The sequence below is a fragment of the Dermacentor albipictus genome, chromosome 1 (genome assembly GCF_038994185.2).
Source record: "Dermacentor albipictus isolate Rhodes 1998 colony chromosome 1, USDA_Dalb.pri_finalv2, whole genome shotgun sequence".
In the NCBI taxonomy this organism is placed as follows: Eukaryota; Metazoa; Arthropoda; class Arachnida; order Ixodida; family Ixodidae; genus Dermacentor; species Dermacentor albipictus.
The window spans coordinates 26,927,601-26,945,111 of NC_091821.1; the positions used below are offsets into that span (position 1 = coordinate 26,927,601).

At 43.2% G+C, this 17,511-nt stretch overlaps 1 protein-coding gene across 2 annotated transcripts in view; it reads left to right on the forward strand.

Moving 5' to 3' along the window:
- Positions 1–178: 178 nt before the first annotated feature.
- Positions 179–17,511, forward strand: part of Megf8 (multiple EGF like domains 8) — a 222,782-nt gene continuing 205,449 nt past the window's right edge. Inside the window, exons 1-2 of one of the 2 annotated variants that reach the window (XM_070539750.1) lie at positions 179–316; positions 10,629–10,955. In XM_070539750.1, the coding sequence (XP_070395851.1) occupies positions 10,751–10,955 (205 nt within the window). In that variant the 5' untranslated portion in view covers positions 179–316; positions 10,629–10,750. Of the gene's footprint in view, positions 317–472; positions 501–10,628; positions 10,956–17,511 lie in introns of those variants that run through there. The other variant, XM_065441347.2, reaches the window with a different exon arrangement.

The window sequence follows — 17,511 nt, forward strand, 5'->3', positions numbered from 1 at the left end:
CTACCCATTTGCGTGCCGTGTGACAAGAAAAGCGAGCAGAGGGTTCAAGCTCGTGCATGCGCGTGTGAATGGTGATCGCGAAGTGATCGCGTCTGTCTCGCGCTCTAAAGTGGGCACCTCCGGAGACTCCGGCGGATGCCCATTTTTTGCCAGCTGTGCTGCATCGGAACACTGTGCCCTTGCACAGTGCGCAACGATCAGAAAGTTCCAGTTATACTGTTTTTCGGTGATTGTGATTCCTACTGATTTGCACTGGAAGTGCTGGAAGCAGCGCAGCGTCACAGCAGGGCGTCACAATATGGGTCGTTGTCATCTGGTGCGTAAGGGTGTCCTGAAATAAGTTTGTAGCTTTTGCAGTTGCTCTGAAAAAACAGGCGCGGAATGCATTTCTGCCTGAATACAAATACACTGTTTACATTCCTGCTGTCGTCGGCGGTTTACTTCCGCGCGAAAGAAAAGCGACGAAGGAAAAGTTCCAGAGCTTCCGTCCAAGAGCTCAGGTAAAAGCCGTAAAATTCCACACGCGGAACAAGAAGAAAACTTAAGCGCTCTACTTGGGGATATACGAAATTCCGTATATTTAAACGCGCAGATAAACGTTTGTAAATACGTCGACGCGTGCAGGTGTAGTTGACAAAGAAGTAGAGCTGGAACCATCTTTATTCTGCCAAGAAAATTTCCTGATCGGAGTGTACATAAAATGTCTACGCCAAGCATTTTACTAGATATTTCCATGTAACTAACGCCACGCCACCCGTTTTGTCAATTCATTAAATAACTGCGGCAGTTTACATGTGAAAGTACCCCTCCCAGTGAGGCACATTGCAACTTCTGTTGCGCATATAGTACTAATGTAGTAATGTACGAAATAAGCAGTGTGGCTCTGTTGCTAGATATTGGAGTCCTAAGTAAGGCAACATAACAATTTGCAATGCCTGCCTCGTAAATTTGTACCACAGCAGTGTGTAGCAGTGGCACAAGTTCACGCAGGTTCAACGCATGGTCGTGCTGCCAGTTTACTAGAGGTCACAATGATGCTTTGCTATTTTTTTTTTATGTAGAGGATTTTTTCAGCTTATAAGTTAGCACTGCCAGCCATTTTGTGCCTTTTATGTCTTGCTTCTGTAACCTTTTTGTTGATGCTCTACCAATTTCAGCAGATATTCAAAATAATTTTCTTTAAGCAGGCAGTTAAAAAATTAAAATGAATTTCGCTGCAGTGTCCATACTTCATTCTTGAAACTGTGTGATAAAGAAACATAAACTGTAGAAAACCTAATATATTTGCAGCTTACCTGTGCATGTAGCCATAGTAGACATAAATGTCATCAATGCTAGCAATTCACAGTACTCTCCAGCATATGAATTTACCCTGCAGCGCAGTTGCCTTTGAGATCTGCATCACCGTTTTTATTTTACTTGTTCTTGGTAACTGCCATTTCTTGGTTTTAAAGGGAGCTTAAAGTACCTGTGATCAAAATGGCACTTTCCTTGCATTTGAGGCTTTCCTGCACACATTCGTATTGCTAACATTCTGGGCATTGCAGGGGTGTGCCTTGTGCTACATGTGTAAAGCTGTCACAGCTCACTACATAGTCATGGTCATCTTATTGTAATATCCCAGCTTCCTATGCTCTCGTGAATATGCTCCTCCCTCACGTGAGGAATGTGCCGATGGCGACAATTCATCTGTTGCAAGGGTGCAACAAAGCCATGAGAGTGCAGAAAAAAAAAAATGTGTACGTGTCAATACTTAAAGGGTCCCCGAACCACTTTTTATCAAAGTGGAGAAAGGCATTTGAAGTGAAAATAGGCTATTTCAGAAATACTTTGCTAAAAAAAGTAGTTCAATGCGTTCAGTAGAAGTGAAGTTATTGGCAATCAAACATGGCCTCCACTGTGCTTCCGTTCCTTCTTTAATGCCTTGCACTGCGAAGGATACGGTGCAGTAGGGCATGCCCACAATGCTCTGCCTTCTAAATGTCACCGTGGTGCGCAGTTCAAATTGAATTTTGTATGTCAACGTAGACACCACGACTTCCGCCTCTGGTGCCTACGACGTACTAAACATAGGCTAAATGCTGTTGTCCTTAGCGAGCTGCAGTGTACTTAGCCAGTGGACTTGTGGCGGCACCCCATGGCAGCCACTGTGTCTACGCCATGTAGCCGGCCGCAGCTTGATGTCAACTAAAAGCAACTGTCTAAGGGAAGGACAAAATAGTGCATCCGATGACGAAATAGTGGGTCTTGAAGAAAGTGAGGGCAGTGTTTAAGAGAAAGTTGACTTCGCAATCTGCTTGCAAGCTCCACGTACTGCATACAACAGCAAGGCTTGGCTGAGATGTTCACAGCAGCATGTGGTATCCGCAGACTGTTATTTCACTTAGCCTGAGGGGTGGTTCAGGGCCCCTTAAAAGAGCTCAACACATATAACAGCTCCTCCGTGTATCCCTAAAACCTGGGCAAGTTTTTCTGTAATTGCAAACACTTTAATTGAGCTGGGCTGCAGCCAGACATACAGCAGCCCATAGACAATGGCACACACTATCGTGTGCATGGTGCTGCAATTAGCCCATGCCCACATATATATATATATATATATATATATATATATATATATATATATATATATATATATATATATATATATATATATATAACGTCACTGTTAATTGATGCGGGAGTGTGGGATCTTTTGTTACGTATAGTTAAGGTTATGCGACTGATGGATGTACTTGTCAAGTTCATTACGGCAAGACTGCATTATTGGCACAACGTCCATAATTGAATTCAACATATGTTTTCCCAATATGCTTTGACTGAATGATCACAGGTGGTAGCACCTGTGAATTGATACTTTTGCTCTTGTGTCTTTGCCTGTCTCTTTAACGTTCACAAATGTTTGCTCTCCCGGCAATGCATTGTAAGCTTCAGTTGAGGTTCTTTCAATCTTTTAACATTGGTACTATTGACGTAGTTCGTTTTTATGCATAGGAGGATACAAAGGGCATGTCTCTCTTCGTCAGCACACATTAAGGAGCTTGTAAGAAAGTGATGAGGGCTTGACAGACTGATTTCTTGACATGATGCTAACCCGAAGGTATACAAATGCACATGTAGCCACTTCTCATCCTCTATGATGAAAGATACTGTCCATCTCGTATTTAAAATTTGCAAAAGAAGTATAGTCTTCTTCAATAATTCTTAGCATCAGATAATGCTTTACAATTCGAAGATAAACATTCATTCCATGGAGAGGAAAACATGACACTAAATGGACGACAGAGCTCCAACAGTGTTTGAAGACATTAGAAGGTGAGAAACAGGACAATCACCTATTTGGTGACCATCTTTTGGTCATGCTGGAATACTGCAACTACGCAATGTAGCTGGAGACCGTTGACCTGCAGTGTTTCTCAGAGCCAAACAGCCCACACCAGGAGCAGCCCTTCTTTCGGTTTTATAGGAACCTTATAAAACAAATGCAGAACCACAGCTAACAAAATGCCTTGAAACTGGCCTCTCTCTTTGGAAGCACCTACGTCTGTAAGCAGATGGTCTCTTTCATGACTCTGTCTTTTCATCCTGTGTGCTTCCAATGATAGTGCACTGAACCGATCCTGAAGGTCGTGATATCATGTATGCATACACCAAGTACTCAAGAACTATGTAGTGAACTGTTAACAGCGATTCATTGTAATGTGAGCAAAAATGTGTTGGAGCTGATGCAATGAAGAAGCATTGTACTGATTGTACTTTTTTTGTACATTGTACATTTTGTACATTGTACTTTTTTGGCTGCTGGCACTGCCAGCACCAAGCATGATGATGTGAAGAAGGTTTAGTGCACTGTAGATACAGTAATTGTACTGTGCATGGTGTACCACTGTAAAAAAAACATCATAGCACATGAATATTCGCCTCCAGATATGTCTACTGTCAATATATAATAATTGAATTTTTATCATGGTTGAATATGACATCATTCTCAAGCATTGGTTGTCATAGTTGGCTGATAAATTCATGTGATTATGAATAATGACAACAAACCTTGTAATTATTAGCAGGACCAAACATAAAATGGTTTTGCAGAATTAGTTCAGCACATTCTTGACCAAGGGCATTATTCTTGAGCAATAAATTTCGGAGATACTTTCACTTTCTAGAGATTTCCCATTTCCCATGACTAGTGCCAGATGCATTGGCACCTGCTGAAGATGGCATTCCTGGCTCAATGCTGGGCATGCTGTCTTAACACAGTGCCAGGAGGGCTGTCACCCATAGATGCTGATTCCTACAGTGCTAGCTATGCGAACTCTCTTGAAAGTGAAAGTATCCGAAAGCGATTGCTCAAAAATACCGCCCCAAGGTTCATCTAGCTGCACTGTTCTAACTGGTCTGAGCATAGGCATAAAAATTTTTCTGACATCTTGTATTTTTGGTGTAGGATACTCGCCAAATTATAAGTGGTGTGCCTTACAAATAATTCTGACATTGTTTTAGTGTAAACAATGTCAGAATTATTTGTATGACACACCACTTATAATTTGGCAAAAATTGTTTAAACTAAAACAACAAGCACTCACACACAATGTACAAGTGTAATGCTCATCAGTGTTAGTGTTGCTATTGCTACCGTTCGTTCCCTCATTGCCCAGCTTAGGGATCAGCTGACCATCTTTCCCATTATAAGGTGAAAGTGCAGTATTCTCTGACCCTTGGGCACTGTTCGTACCTGACTTCTTGACAATTTTTTGGTGGTCTCAAAATGATTCATTCACTTCTTGGCAAAGATCTTACAGCCCTGTTCTCAGTTGCTTAGCCAAAGTGGCGTGGGCACCCTGCAACTGTGTTTGCAGCTTTTAATTTCTGCATGTCTTGGAATAAAGTAAATGTGCCTTGTTTATTCAAATTTAAAGGAGTGCCGACACAAAAATCTTGTATCTTGTAGAAGTCCCCGAAAGCTGAGAGCCTTTGAGCATTTATTAAGGTAACTTAATCACCATATTTGATCTCTCTCTTCTATCTTCCTCATCTTTGCTTCCTTGACCGCGTTGTTATCCGTCTTCATCTTCATCTGCTTCCATTCCTGACCAGAGAATCTTATATCCTCCCCGCTTTCTGTCGTCATTCCTCCGTGTATGGTACGAAATAACGTTTCGGATGGAAGCTTCTTCTTTCTTCCCTCTCGGTCCTTCGTAATAAAGTTTTCAGGATCCCTTGTTGCCTGGCTGTTTTAGTAAAAGATACAGGCCAGAGAATGGAGTCCTTGAATCAAGGCCTTTTTTCACCAAAATCCTACTTCCAGGAGTTATATCCGGTATCTTGGACCGATGCCGTTCATCAAAGTTCCTTTTCATAGCACGGCGGTATCTCTGTTGTTGCTCTGTACACAGCGGCTTTTCCCGGCGTGTAACGTTGTCTATAACCCTTAGTTCCTTATCGGCTGCAAGCCACCCAGACCTTCCAAGAGCAACGAAATGAGGGCTACTGCCTAATCCAGCAGTGTAGGAATGGTTATGATGTGAAACTGCCGCTTCTGACACACACTTAAAGTTGCCTTTGAAGCCACGGTAGACAGCGAAGAATGTCTTCAGGTCACGTATGACTCTCTCTGCAAGAGAATTGGCTTCTGGATGGTATGGTGTGGGAAAAAAAAAAAACCTAGTTCAATGCTGTGTTGCTGGGCTCAAGCATGAAGCTTGTCACTACGAAAAGCGGGACCATTGTTGGCGACAACACCTTTTACATTCCTAAATATATCCCTTCCAAGAAGCGAAATGATGCAGTTTGTGTCTTCCTTGCTGGGCTTAGCAGCCACAAATCTGGTGCATTCGTTTATTGCCACCAGAAATGCTTAGGTCTTTTGTACTCCTTCCCCTTTCTTTTTAAGTTTAGCGAAGTCAACATGAACTACTTCGAATGGGGTGTCAGAGTAGGTTGGTAAGACCATAAGGTTTCCACGAGATCTAATTTTGCCTTGTATATTTGGCATTCATGGCAAGTCTTGATGTACACAGCCACATCAGTTTTCATGATTTCCCAAATAAACTGTTGTGTCAGTTTTCGGTTGGTCCTTCAAAAACTGTCGTGCCCTCCCGACTCGGGACTTTTATGATATAGATGCAGTATGGCTGGAACATTCTAAGTCTTGTGTTCCCTCTTATTGCTTGGCCAAGTTTATGCTTTTGGCGCTCGCTGCTTGGGATAAATGAATTCTTGACAGTGCATCAGCATCCCGATGATTTACCTCAGGGTGATGCAGCTCTTCGAAGGTGAATTGCTGGATCTCGCTGATTCATGGGGCCACCCTTTCTTTAGGCTGAGCTAGTTGAAGAGGGTGTGTCAAGGCTTGGTTGTCAGTATAGAGGTTAAAAGCGTGCCCTTCCAAGTAGCTCTTGAAATATCTTAGAGTCATGACTGCTGCGAGTGCCTCTTTTTCTGTAGTCACGTAGTTCACCTGTGCTTTTGAAAGCGTGCAGGAGTAGTAGCCAATCACTTGTTGCCTTTCACTGGGCTTTCGTATGCCTCGTTAATAAAGAAGAGCGCCAGTTACATAATCTGATGTGTCAGTATACAATTCGAAAGGCAAATTAAAGTCTGGCAATGTGAGTATGGGGTCTGATGAAATGGTCCTAACGAGTTCAGCATGGCAATGTTCACTCTCTTTGGACCATATGAAAGGAACGTGTTTCTGCATTAAAGTTGTCAGGCACATTGTCGTTGTAGCGTAATCTTTAATGAACGCTCGGAAGTGTCCTGTAAATCCTAAGAATACTTGGAGAGAGTGCAAGGCATATGGTTTGACAAGTTGCGAGATAAGTTGCACACTTTCCTCCTTGGTGCTCTTCGTTCTTCCATTGAAAACCCTGCCGAGGAAAATAACCTTCTGGCAAAAGAACTCACTTTCCTTGATAATAATTTTCAGTCTTGCTTGACTGAGTGCTTCAAGGACTTCCAATAAGTGGATCACATGGTCATCCCTTGTTTTCGAGTACACAATTATATCATCAACATAGACACTGTCAAACTTTCCTATACGGGCTTTTAGAATCAAATTGATGATTTTTTGGAACCAGGCTCCAGAATTTTTTCACCCGAATGGTAGCCTGTTGTACTCATATATTTCAAAAGGTGTAATAAATGCTGTGAACTTCGTATCTTCTTTAATGGAACCTGCCAGTATACTTTACATCGGCCTATTTTGGAGAAACATTCGCAGCCACCCGTGTCATCAGTGATTTCGTCTATGTGTGGCATTGGAAAAGGGAAGAGTTCCGTTTGCTTGTTAATTAATCGGTAGTCTGTGCATAAGCGAAGTGATCCATCTTCCTAGGGTATGACGGTTATTGATGAAGCAAATGGTGAAGTTGATGGTCTAATAATACCAGAATCGAACATTCCTTGAAGCTATTGTGTAAGCCATAACTTCTTCTCTTAACTTAGGCTATATGGCTTTTCCCTCACAATGGACACACCTCACAACTGAAATGGAACTTCTATACTCGTCGTAGGGGGTAGGTATGGGCCCACACATATTAATTCTGGAAAGTTATATGCAACATCTTCAGAACATGACAGAGTTCTTGTCTTCTCAATGGTTGCACCATTTCTGCTTTGTACATCTGTAGTGATCACGTCATTCCACAGTATAGTAATCTTTAAATGGTTCATGTCTGGTCTTGATAAGAGAAAATCAAACTCACCTCCAGACAATACCAAAAATTCTGTCGTGATCTCGTGGTCTCTAATCTAGACCTTTGCGTCTGTCCATTGTTTCAACTCCTGCGAGGCTCCATCATAACTGTAGACTTGAACAGACTTTCCTGTGGTAATGTTCGCCTAGTATACATTTTTTTCATTTATTAGGCTGATTCATGCGCCAGTGTCTGTGAGTGCTGTCATGTTTTGGTCATATACAAGCATAGGGACAAAAAGAATGTTTGTCATAACAATAAAGATACTCTGGTTTTGATAGCTTCATTGTCATTGCAGTGTGGCTTCATAACTGGTTCCTTGCATTCAGTCAATTTCCTTTGTGAAATTGAGGTCTCGCAATGATGCATATACATTGGGTTACTTAGCACATTTCTCATAACTGATTTGTCTGTCCTCTGCCTTGTTGTCGAGCATTTTCGACAGCAAGTGGTGCGTCTGAGATTGTGACATGTCTTAATAAGTAGTGAAGGTCATCTCTGATGGAACGTCACCTGATTTGAACCTATTGTCGACATTCATGTCTCATTCCAAACAAGACAAGTGGCACCACTGATGATTCGGGAAGCATGGGTTCTGCTATTTGCAACAGACAGCGCTTTTCAAAAAAGTAATTCAAAAGACCCTCATCTTTCTGGTTAGAAGCAATCGCCTTGTCCAACAAGTCAAGTGGATTTCCTCTAAATGCATACAGAAAGCTCTCCCTCCATACCTTTCTTTAAATTATAGGGTTTTACGGGCCAAAACCACTTTCTGATTATGAGGCACGTTGTAGTGGAGGACTCCGGAAATTTCGACCACCTGAGGTTCTTTAACGTGCACCTAAAACTAAATTACACAGGTGTTCTCGCATTTCGCCCCCATCGAAATGCGGCGCCGCATTTCGATGGGGGTGAAATGCAAAAACACCTGTGTACTGAGTGCTGAGCATGAGTTTGCGATCCCGCGAACTCATGCTCAGCAGCCCAACACCATAGCCACTGAGCAACCATGGCGGGTCCCTCCATGCCTTCCATGACTGCTTCTTGTGCTCTGAGATGCGAAGGTTGAACCATTTATTAGCATTTCCTCCAAGGTACTTCTGCAGGTGAAACATGTGATCAGTATCGATGTACCGATTATTGTGTTTGCTAGTGCACTCATAGTAGGCGAGCTATGTAGTGACGCTAGACGAAACATCCTCAAATGGCTTAGGTTCCACTGGTAATTCAAATCTTTTGTAATTTGCAAGAGCAGATATAAAAGCTTTCTGCTGCTGAGTTTGTTCCATTTGTATTGCGGCAAGCTTGGCAAATGCATCTGAGAGATTAATGGGAGACGAAGGCGTGCTTACGGTTGTGTTACAGTTTGCAGGAAGACCATGGCTTGTCTAAAGGGCTTGTTCGCTCAGTCCCGCATTGATTTTTGCAGCACCTTTAGCGATGACATCTTCCATTGTAGTATTGGTCCTGGTGACGATGACGTTGAGCAGAGCTAGGGTGGTGATCTCGTCTTGTGCACAAGCGAAGTCCTCCCCAGCCGGCTTGTAGCCTGCGATGACTGGCTGGCCTCCTTGCTGTGTCACGTAGAACATCACCCTCATGTCCAAGTCTGTAGCCGACTGCACCAAAATGTAGAAATTCCCGAAAGCTAGGAGCCTTTCAGCATTTATTAAGATAACTTAATCACCATATTTGCTCTCTGTTCTATCTTCCTCTTCTTTGCTTCCTTGATTGTCTTGTCATCTGTCTTCATCTTCATCTGCTTCTGTTCCTGACCAGGGAATCTTATATATCCTTCATTATTTTTGCTTTATTGAATAGCTGGCGATCCTGTAACAATAGTATGATGCCAGAATTCATTGAACACACAATATATCGTTAATAAGATCCTCATATAATGCCAAATGCAGTGCAGCTTCTTTGGTGTAAGGTGTGTTTACAAAGATTCCTCTTTACATCATGAAAACTGAAGGTAACGCTAAGGTGCTATCGCATTCTGCGGATGCACATGTCAGTCAGGCTGATGCAGTGGCCGCAAGCCACACAATTACCGTGTTGCCAAAACCTTGGCAAACACAGCATTGGTAATCTTTTTTCATCTTTCACTCTGTGCTTCTCTGCATTCGATACAGGATAAGTATGGTCCTCTGCTGTTGTTTCTCACAGAATGTACTGCACCATTCTCACCTTTTGTCTCCATCTAGAGGTTTTAATAAGACAGCAATGTGGTTTCGACCACTGCACAGACCCATGCATCAGCAATATTACGTGACCACCACTCCTTTATTTTCGTGACTTGTAGGAGAACCCTTCCAACACACTATGCAAGAAGTCGTGCTTCATTTGCACACAATTTGAATTTGTTGCATTATAAGATGGTATAATTAATGATTTGCTGTGCATTTTGGAAATTCGGGCCTCGTGTCATGCGTACAGAGTCGGCAACTATATGATATAGCAAAGAAAAAAAAGGTGGGTCTAAAGGTCTTGTGTCAGTTCTCTTTTAAAAAGGAGCTGCATGCCCATTTTTCCTTTGTGAAGTGGACCTTTGTTAATGCACTAAAGCCCACAAACCCTACAGTGAAAAAAAAAAAATTGATTTGTCTACAGCAAGGCACATGCACTTATGTACAATCAGGAGAGGAAATGGAAAATAAATTGCAAAAAATGCTGTGACACTTTGATAATGCCTGGAAAAGCCTCGGTCTTGCTAGGTCCTGCTGTTATTAGTAACCATGATCGTAGCATCAAATAGGTCACATGCCAGGTGCATGTCGCTGCGTGGATTTTATGAATAGTGCTTCATGGATCTCTTTTATTCTTATTTCTTGAGCTACCATCAGTTGTAGGAATGTGGAATTTGTTTATTTGTATATGCATTCTGAGTCATCTTTAGCAATGGTTAAATTTTGTAAAATGGACTTAACACAGGTGTGGCAGTTATTTGATGGGAGCAGTGAACAAGGAGCTGCATGGCCTCGGTTGGAGCACCCGTGTGGCTACTGTCGGTCTGAGCCGGGCGCAGCCGTCTGGTGGCCAAAATGAGCTAGGCCATGGCCATATGGCTGCTGCTGCCCAGCGGGGCCGGGTCGCTGCTGGTGCCGCTGCTGCTGGCATGTTGCTTGCCAGGCCCAGTGGCTGCCAAGCCATCGGACACCTGCAACCGTCATCGCAAGATCCTTACTGCTCCCTGGGGCATCATCACTGATGGCAATGACAGCTACCGTAATGACTCGCACTGCGAGTGGCTCATTAGAGGTGGGTGGCAGGCAACCAATAGCTGTTTCTGTTTGCATGCTTTGCCACTTTTTACAATAAAATTTTTAACCTTGATGATATGCAGTGTTTAATTTTATATAAGGCAGAAGCGAGCTAGAAACAAAAATGGTGCTTTTTCTACTTCTATAAAGCCACTTAAACACTTCTGCATGTTCATGTCTCCTGGGGACCATTAACATATTATTTCTTTATTTTTGTTTTTTAGGGTAGCGGTGTCGAAGAACGTGGCATAAATTTGCACACATCCTTTTCCTGCAAACTTGCACCATGATTATTGCATTTCTTAATGTTACCTACACTTCTTAAGTTGTGTTTCCTATGTTCCTGCTTTGATTCTCCCTCTACGGCTGAATGGTCAACAATACTAGGGATGCACGAATATTCAAAACTTTCGAATAACAAACCAAATAGTGTCCTATTTGATTTGGTCTTTGAATTGATTAGTCACTATTCGTAAATGCGAATATTTTTCGGATACTTTTTGAATGTTTCAGAATGTCAACTTTGCCCAGATATACATAAAGCTTAAGCAGAAGTACAGTAAATATTCACGCCTGCAGGCATAGTATAGACATAAAACATGAGAACTTGCTTAGCGGAACAGGCTATGTCAATTAGGTAGCCATACTTTACAGGCTGTACAGCAATCATTCGCACTTTCTGAAGAGCCCTGTGCATGTGAAGAAACTACTTGTTTGGCTACAATGCGACATTTATGCTTTTAATAAACAACCCTTCATAACATACTACTTAATCACAGAAACTTGCTAACTTTCAGAATACTTGGTTGTGGACATTGTGTTAAATTAATTCTGATAACGGCTATCCATTATTTGAAAAGTACTCAATATTTGATTCATATTCAATTAAACACTACACTACATCTATAGGCAGTAAAATAGCTTGTTTCACAAAGGGTCCTTTTAGCCGAGGTGATGTTGAAGTAAGTTCTTAAGTATTCCACTTTTGGTTTGGTTCTAAAATTGTAAATCTACCCCGCAGGGGTGTCTGCGTAAGCAAGCGTTTGGTGTGTTGCGACACCACGTACCCGAGCACACGAGGGTTGGACCCTCTCGCGTGTAGCCGTGCGCGGCTTAACCGTGTCTGGGGAAAGGGGGATCCTGGGCGTTGAGCCGATGCTGGGTATTTGGACCTTAAGGCCCCCCGGCGGAGGCAACTCACCTCTTCTGCCTTTGCTTCACATAGACGGCACTTCCAGACTGAGCCACCTGGAAAATCGACAGTTGCCTTTTCCTGTCCTCCTCTCCAATCTTCGTCTTTCTCTTCCACTTTTCCATTTTTCCTGTCTTCTGTTCATTTCTTTTAACTTCCTATTTTCTGGGCGGCAAGGGTTAACCTTGTGTGATATATCCAGTCTTGGGTATATGTATATTAGGTTATAGTGGGAACGTACCGCTGCCGTGCGCAGAATAGAATTTTTCTAATCCTTTGACGTCCCCAGGTTGGGCTCCGAGGTGGGCGGCGGGCATTCCTGCCGAATACAGTAATGCTACATATGGCCTCTAGTTTCCCCCCACTTCCTGATCGCCCCCTGAAGAGGGGGCACACTGATGAAATGTTCAACTTTCTGATGAAACCAAAAGAAGTATTTCCCAGGTACCATGTAATATATAGTCAACATGAAACCAAGACAGTCCGTACTATATCCCCATTTGGTGTCGCAAAATGTCTGACAGAAGCAATTGGCTCTGGTTATACAAAGTAACTAAGGTGAGAAGCGGCGACCTTCTGCAAACTGACAAAACTTGTTGCATTTGGTGACATTCCTGTCTCTGTATAGTTCCCCACCGATCAATGAACACTGTGCGTGATGTCATTTCTGATGACGACCTCTTTGAACTCAGTGAAAGCGAGCTGTTGGATGGATGGCAAGACCAAAACATGGTAAAGGTGCAACAAATTAAGTTAAGGCGCGATGATAAGGAAATTCCAACAAAGCATGTAATAATAACATTTGGAACAAGTGAACTGCCTGATTCAATAGAGAGTGGAATTGTAAACTTCGCGTACGACCGTACATTCCCAATCCGCACCAATGCTTCAAGTGTCAGCGTTTTGGGCATGGGTCTCAGAGCTGCCGAGGGCATGCTACTTGTGCAAAATGTGCATCTAAAGACCACACCTCAGACAACTGTTCTTCCGCAACCCACTGCACTAACTGTGACGGAGACCGCCCCGTGTATTCGCGATCGTGCCCGTCATGGAAGAACGAAAAAGAAATAATTGAACTGAAGGTCAAACTAAACAGTTCTTTTCCAGAAGCCGGCAAGTGTTTTTCTGTTCACAATCAATCGAATCCGTCCTACAGTGATGTGACGTGCCGGGGGGCAGTGCCACATCCTCCAGCGACCGCGCGAGTCACACGGAGTGTGACGGCAGTCACGCTATCAGCCCCCCTGCCACGAAGGGCCAGCAGACCTCTGGGCCTGCCGGTCCCAGGGCCACTGCTCGTGCAGACAGGCCCGAAAAACCCCCGAGCGTGCCCGCTGAGCAGGCGTCATCTAGCGCCTCTGAAGAGGCGATGGATGTAACAAACACTACTCCGGCGTCTCAGACGCTGAAGGAACGGCGTAGCTCCATGGAGCGCGCCAACAAAAAAGAAAAATCCGATATCACAGGGCCAGGAAAGGTCTCATGAGCTAACCTAATTGATTTCTCTTGACACACACCACAAAACAGTTCCAATATGGCCACACAGATAATTAATTGGAATGTGACAGATATAATACGCAATCTTGATTACATTTAAGAACTCCTTCACAAGTTTAATCCAAGGGTGCTGTGTGTGCAAGAGACACACCTCAATCATTCACACACTAACCTTCTCAGACAATATGCAACTTACCACAAAGATCACAGTGACGCTTTTGCCTCGTCAAGCGGTGTTGTTATAATAGTTGATAAGGGTATCGCCTGCCAGCATTTACATCTGCAAACGCCCCTTGAGGCAGTGGTAATCAGAGCTGTGCTGTTTAATAAGCTCGTCACAGTTAGCTCTCTGCACATGTCTCCCAGCCATCAGCTTTCCAGAACAGGATTCCAGAGCTTTATCGCAGAACTCCCTGAACCTTACATTGTAATAGGCGATTTAAATGCACATAACACCCTCTAAGGAGATTCTCGTTGTGATACGAAAGGGCGCTTAGTATTAGAAAATTTCCTTTTATCCACAAGTGCATGCTTACTAAACAAGAAAGAACCCACATTCTACTGCGTGGCAAACAAAACGTTCTCATCTATAGACTTAAGTACAACATCAAGTACACTCGTGCCATACCTGGAGTGGAACGTGATCAAAAATCCATATGGGAGTGACCATTTCGCAATTGTCTTAAAATTAAAAAAAGACGATAAGTGTTCTCCACATCTGCCCCGTTGAAAGGTCGACTGTGCTGACTGGAAACGATACAGAGAGCTGACACATTTGACCTGGTATGACATCTGTACTCTCTCAATCGATGATGCAGTGTCATATTTGACGGCATTTATAACTGATGCTGCATCAATATGTATCCCTGAAACGAATGGATTGCCCTCTAAATGATGTATTCCTTGGTGGAATGAGCAGTGTAAGGAAGCCCGCAAAAATCAAAATAAGGCTTGGAGTCGCCTTCGCGACTGTCCAACTACCGAGAACTTGATCAGCTTCAAGAAAATAAAGTTGGAAGGTAGAAGAACGCTCCGCTGTGCCAAAAGGGAAAGCTGGCAAAAATACATCTCTAGTATTAATTCATATACATACGAAAGAAAAGCCCGGAACAGGGTAAACAAAATAAAAGACTGCGAAACTCATCCTTTGCCATTGGTAAATAGACACATTTATTGACCAAGCTGATTCTTTAGGGGTACATTTTGAAAATATTTCTAGTTCATCCCACCACTCAGATACATTTCTGAGATACCGGCTACAAGCGGAGTGACTTCCCCTGGGTCGGAAAGGAAATAGTAATCAACCTTACAACTTTCCATTTAACATGACAGAATTTCAGGCTGCACTAAATAGGTGTAACAAGTCCGCTCCAGGAAGTGACAGAATATTGTATGAAATAATCAAACACCTACATCCTGAAACCCACAAAACACTATTGCCACTTTTCAACTCTGTGTTCTCTGCCGGCTGCATTCCATCCGCCTGGAAGGAAGCAATAATCATTCCAACACTAAAATACGGCAAGGACCCAACTTCGGTCAACAGCTATAGGCGTATAGCCTTGACGAATTGCCTATGTAAACTGTTTGAGAAAATGGTTAACTGACGTCTCCTTCATTTTCGTGAAAGTAACAAACTATTAGATACCCTACAGTGTGGTTTCAGGGAAGTTAGATCCACAACTGATCACCTTGTCCACATCGAGACAAATATTTGTGATGGATTTGTGCATAAGCAAGCCTTTTTGTCAGTATTTATTGACATGGAGAAGGGTTGTGACACTACGTGGCCTTTCGGAATTCTCTGTGACCTGGTTGACATGGGAGTACGAGGCAATTTGCAGAATGTCATCCAAAGTTATCTGTCTAGCCGCACATCTGTGTCAGAGTTTGTAATGTGCTATCTCATCTATTTACACAGGAAACTGGTGTATAACAAAGTGGTGTGCTTAGCTCCACTGTATTCGTTCTAAAAATGAACTCGCTTTATACTATCATACCATGTACAGTGTTTTATTCTGTGTATGTGGATGATGTACAAATAGGTTTTAAATCATGTAGTATTTCCATCTGTGAGCGACATGTACAGCTTGGGTTAAACAAATTGTCAAAGTGGGCTCATGAGGATAGGCTCAAATTAAACCCGCAAAAAAGCACGTGTGTTCTCTTCTCGAACAAGAGAGGAATGTTACCTGATCCATGCTGTTTACCTTAATCGACAACAGCTCCCTGTGAGCCATGAACATAAATTTTTGGGCCCCATTTCAGTCTCTAAATTAAAATTTATCCCCCACTTGAAATATCTGAAGGCGAAGTGCATGAAGGCAATGAATCTTCTGAAGCTCTTGTCCCATACATCCTGGGGAAGTGACAGAAGGTGCCTTTTGAGCCTGTGTAAAAGTCTGATAAGGTCACGCCTTGACTACGGTGCTATAGTGTATAGCTCTGCTACGCCTAGTGCCTCGAAGATGCTAGATTCGATTCACCACTTGGGTATCCATCTTGCTACAGGTGCTTTCAGGACTAGTCCTGTAGAGAGCCTGTATGTTGAACCTAACGAATGGTCTCTAAGTCTACCAAGAACATATATAACTTTCTCTTACGCCCTGAAAGTTAAATCAGATATTGAGCATCCATGTCATTTTACAATTCGTGACTTGTCCACTGCCAGGCTATCCCATAACCGCCCAGCCACCAGGCCTCCTCTGTCCCTCCGATTGGAAGCACTGTCAGAAGAAACAGGCACCCCTCTTTTAGAGAATGTCCTAACGGCTCCTACTCGGCTTCCACTGCCTTGGGAGTGGCAAACTATCTAATGTGACATTTCTTTCTTAGAAATATCGAAACGAGAACCTGAGGCTCACATACATTCACATTTTCTTGAACTTAAAGAGAAGTATTCCTGTGCTGAATTTTACATAGGTGCTTCGAAGTCTCCTGGTGATGTCGCTTACACAGCTCTCGGACCCTCATTTTCAACATCTGGGGCACTAAACCCACAGACATGTATCTTTACAGCAGAAGCATGCGCTATACTCTCAGCTATTAAGCACATAAGGCTCACAAATGTCGCTAAAGCTGTTCTCTTCACAGACTCATTAAGTGCCGTGAGAGTACTAATTATGTTATGAAAACATAAGAATTCTGTTTTGAATGAGTTGTATAACTTATTGTGCTCCGCAGGTATGTGCATCCAAACGATTGTCTTATGCTGGGTACCCGGCCATAAAGGTATAAAAGGCAACGTAGCTGCTGACGAAAATGCTACGTCAGTGAGTTTTAGAGACACAGATGGTAATGTCCCCATCCCTGCCACAGACCTAAAGTATTTTCTACGTCATAAACTGAGGAGTCATTGGCAAGGAGAGTGGGATACACAAACATTGAATAACCTGCACATGGTAAAACCAAAACTAGGGAACCGGATAAGTAGGAAAACAGCACGATACAAGGAAACACTTCTTTGCCAATTAAAGGGCCCCTGAAACGGTTCGGACAAATTTTGTAGACGCGTAGGGTACAGCTTAAGTAGAACATTCGCACCACAATTTAAGTGAAGCGTTACGTATTAATGGAGCTACAAGCGATTAGAAGTTACCCTCCTCCCCAGCCATGCTTTTCCTCCTCAACTCGTGCGCCGAGCGAGCGGGGCTAAGCTCCGCCTTTACTGGTCCTGCGTCACGATGCGACGTCACATCGTCCACTTCCGGTTGTTTGGAGCTTGCCCCCGCCCGCGCGAAACCTCTCCGCTAGCCGCTTGGCTGTCGACTCCAAGCGAGAGCTATCGAAGCAGCGTGCGTTGCGAGCATTCTGTCGTAGCTCCGAACGTGTCTGGTATTCCGTTAACCACAGGCAAGCTGGTAAT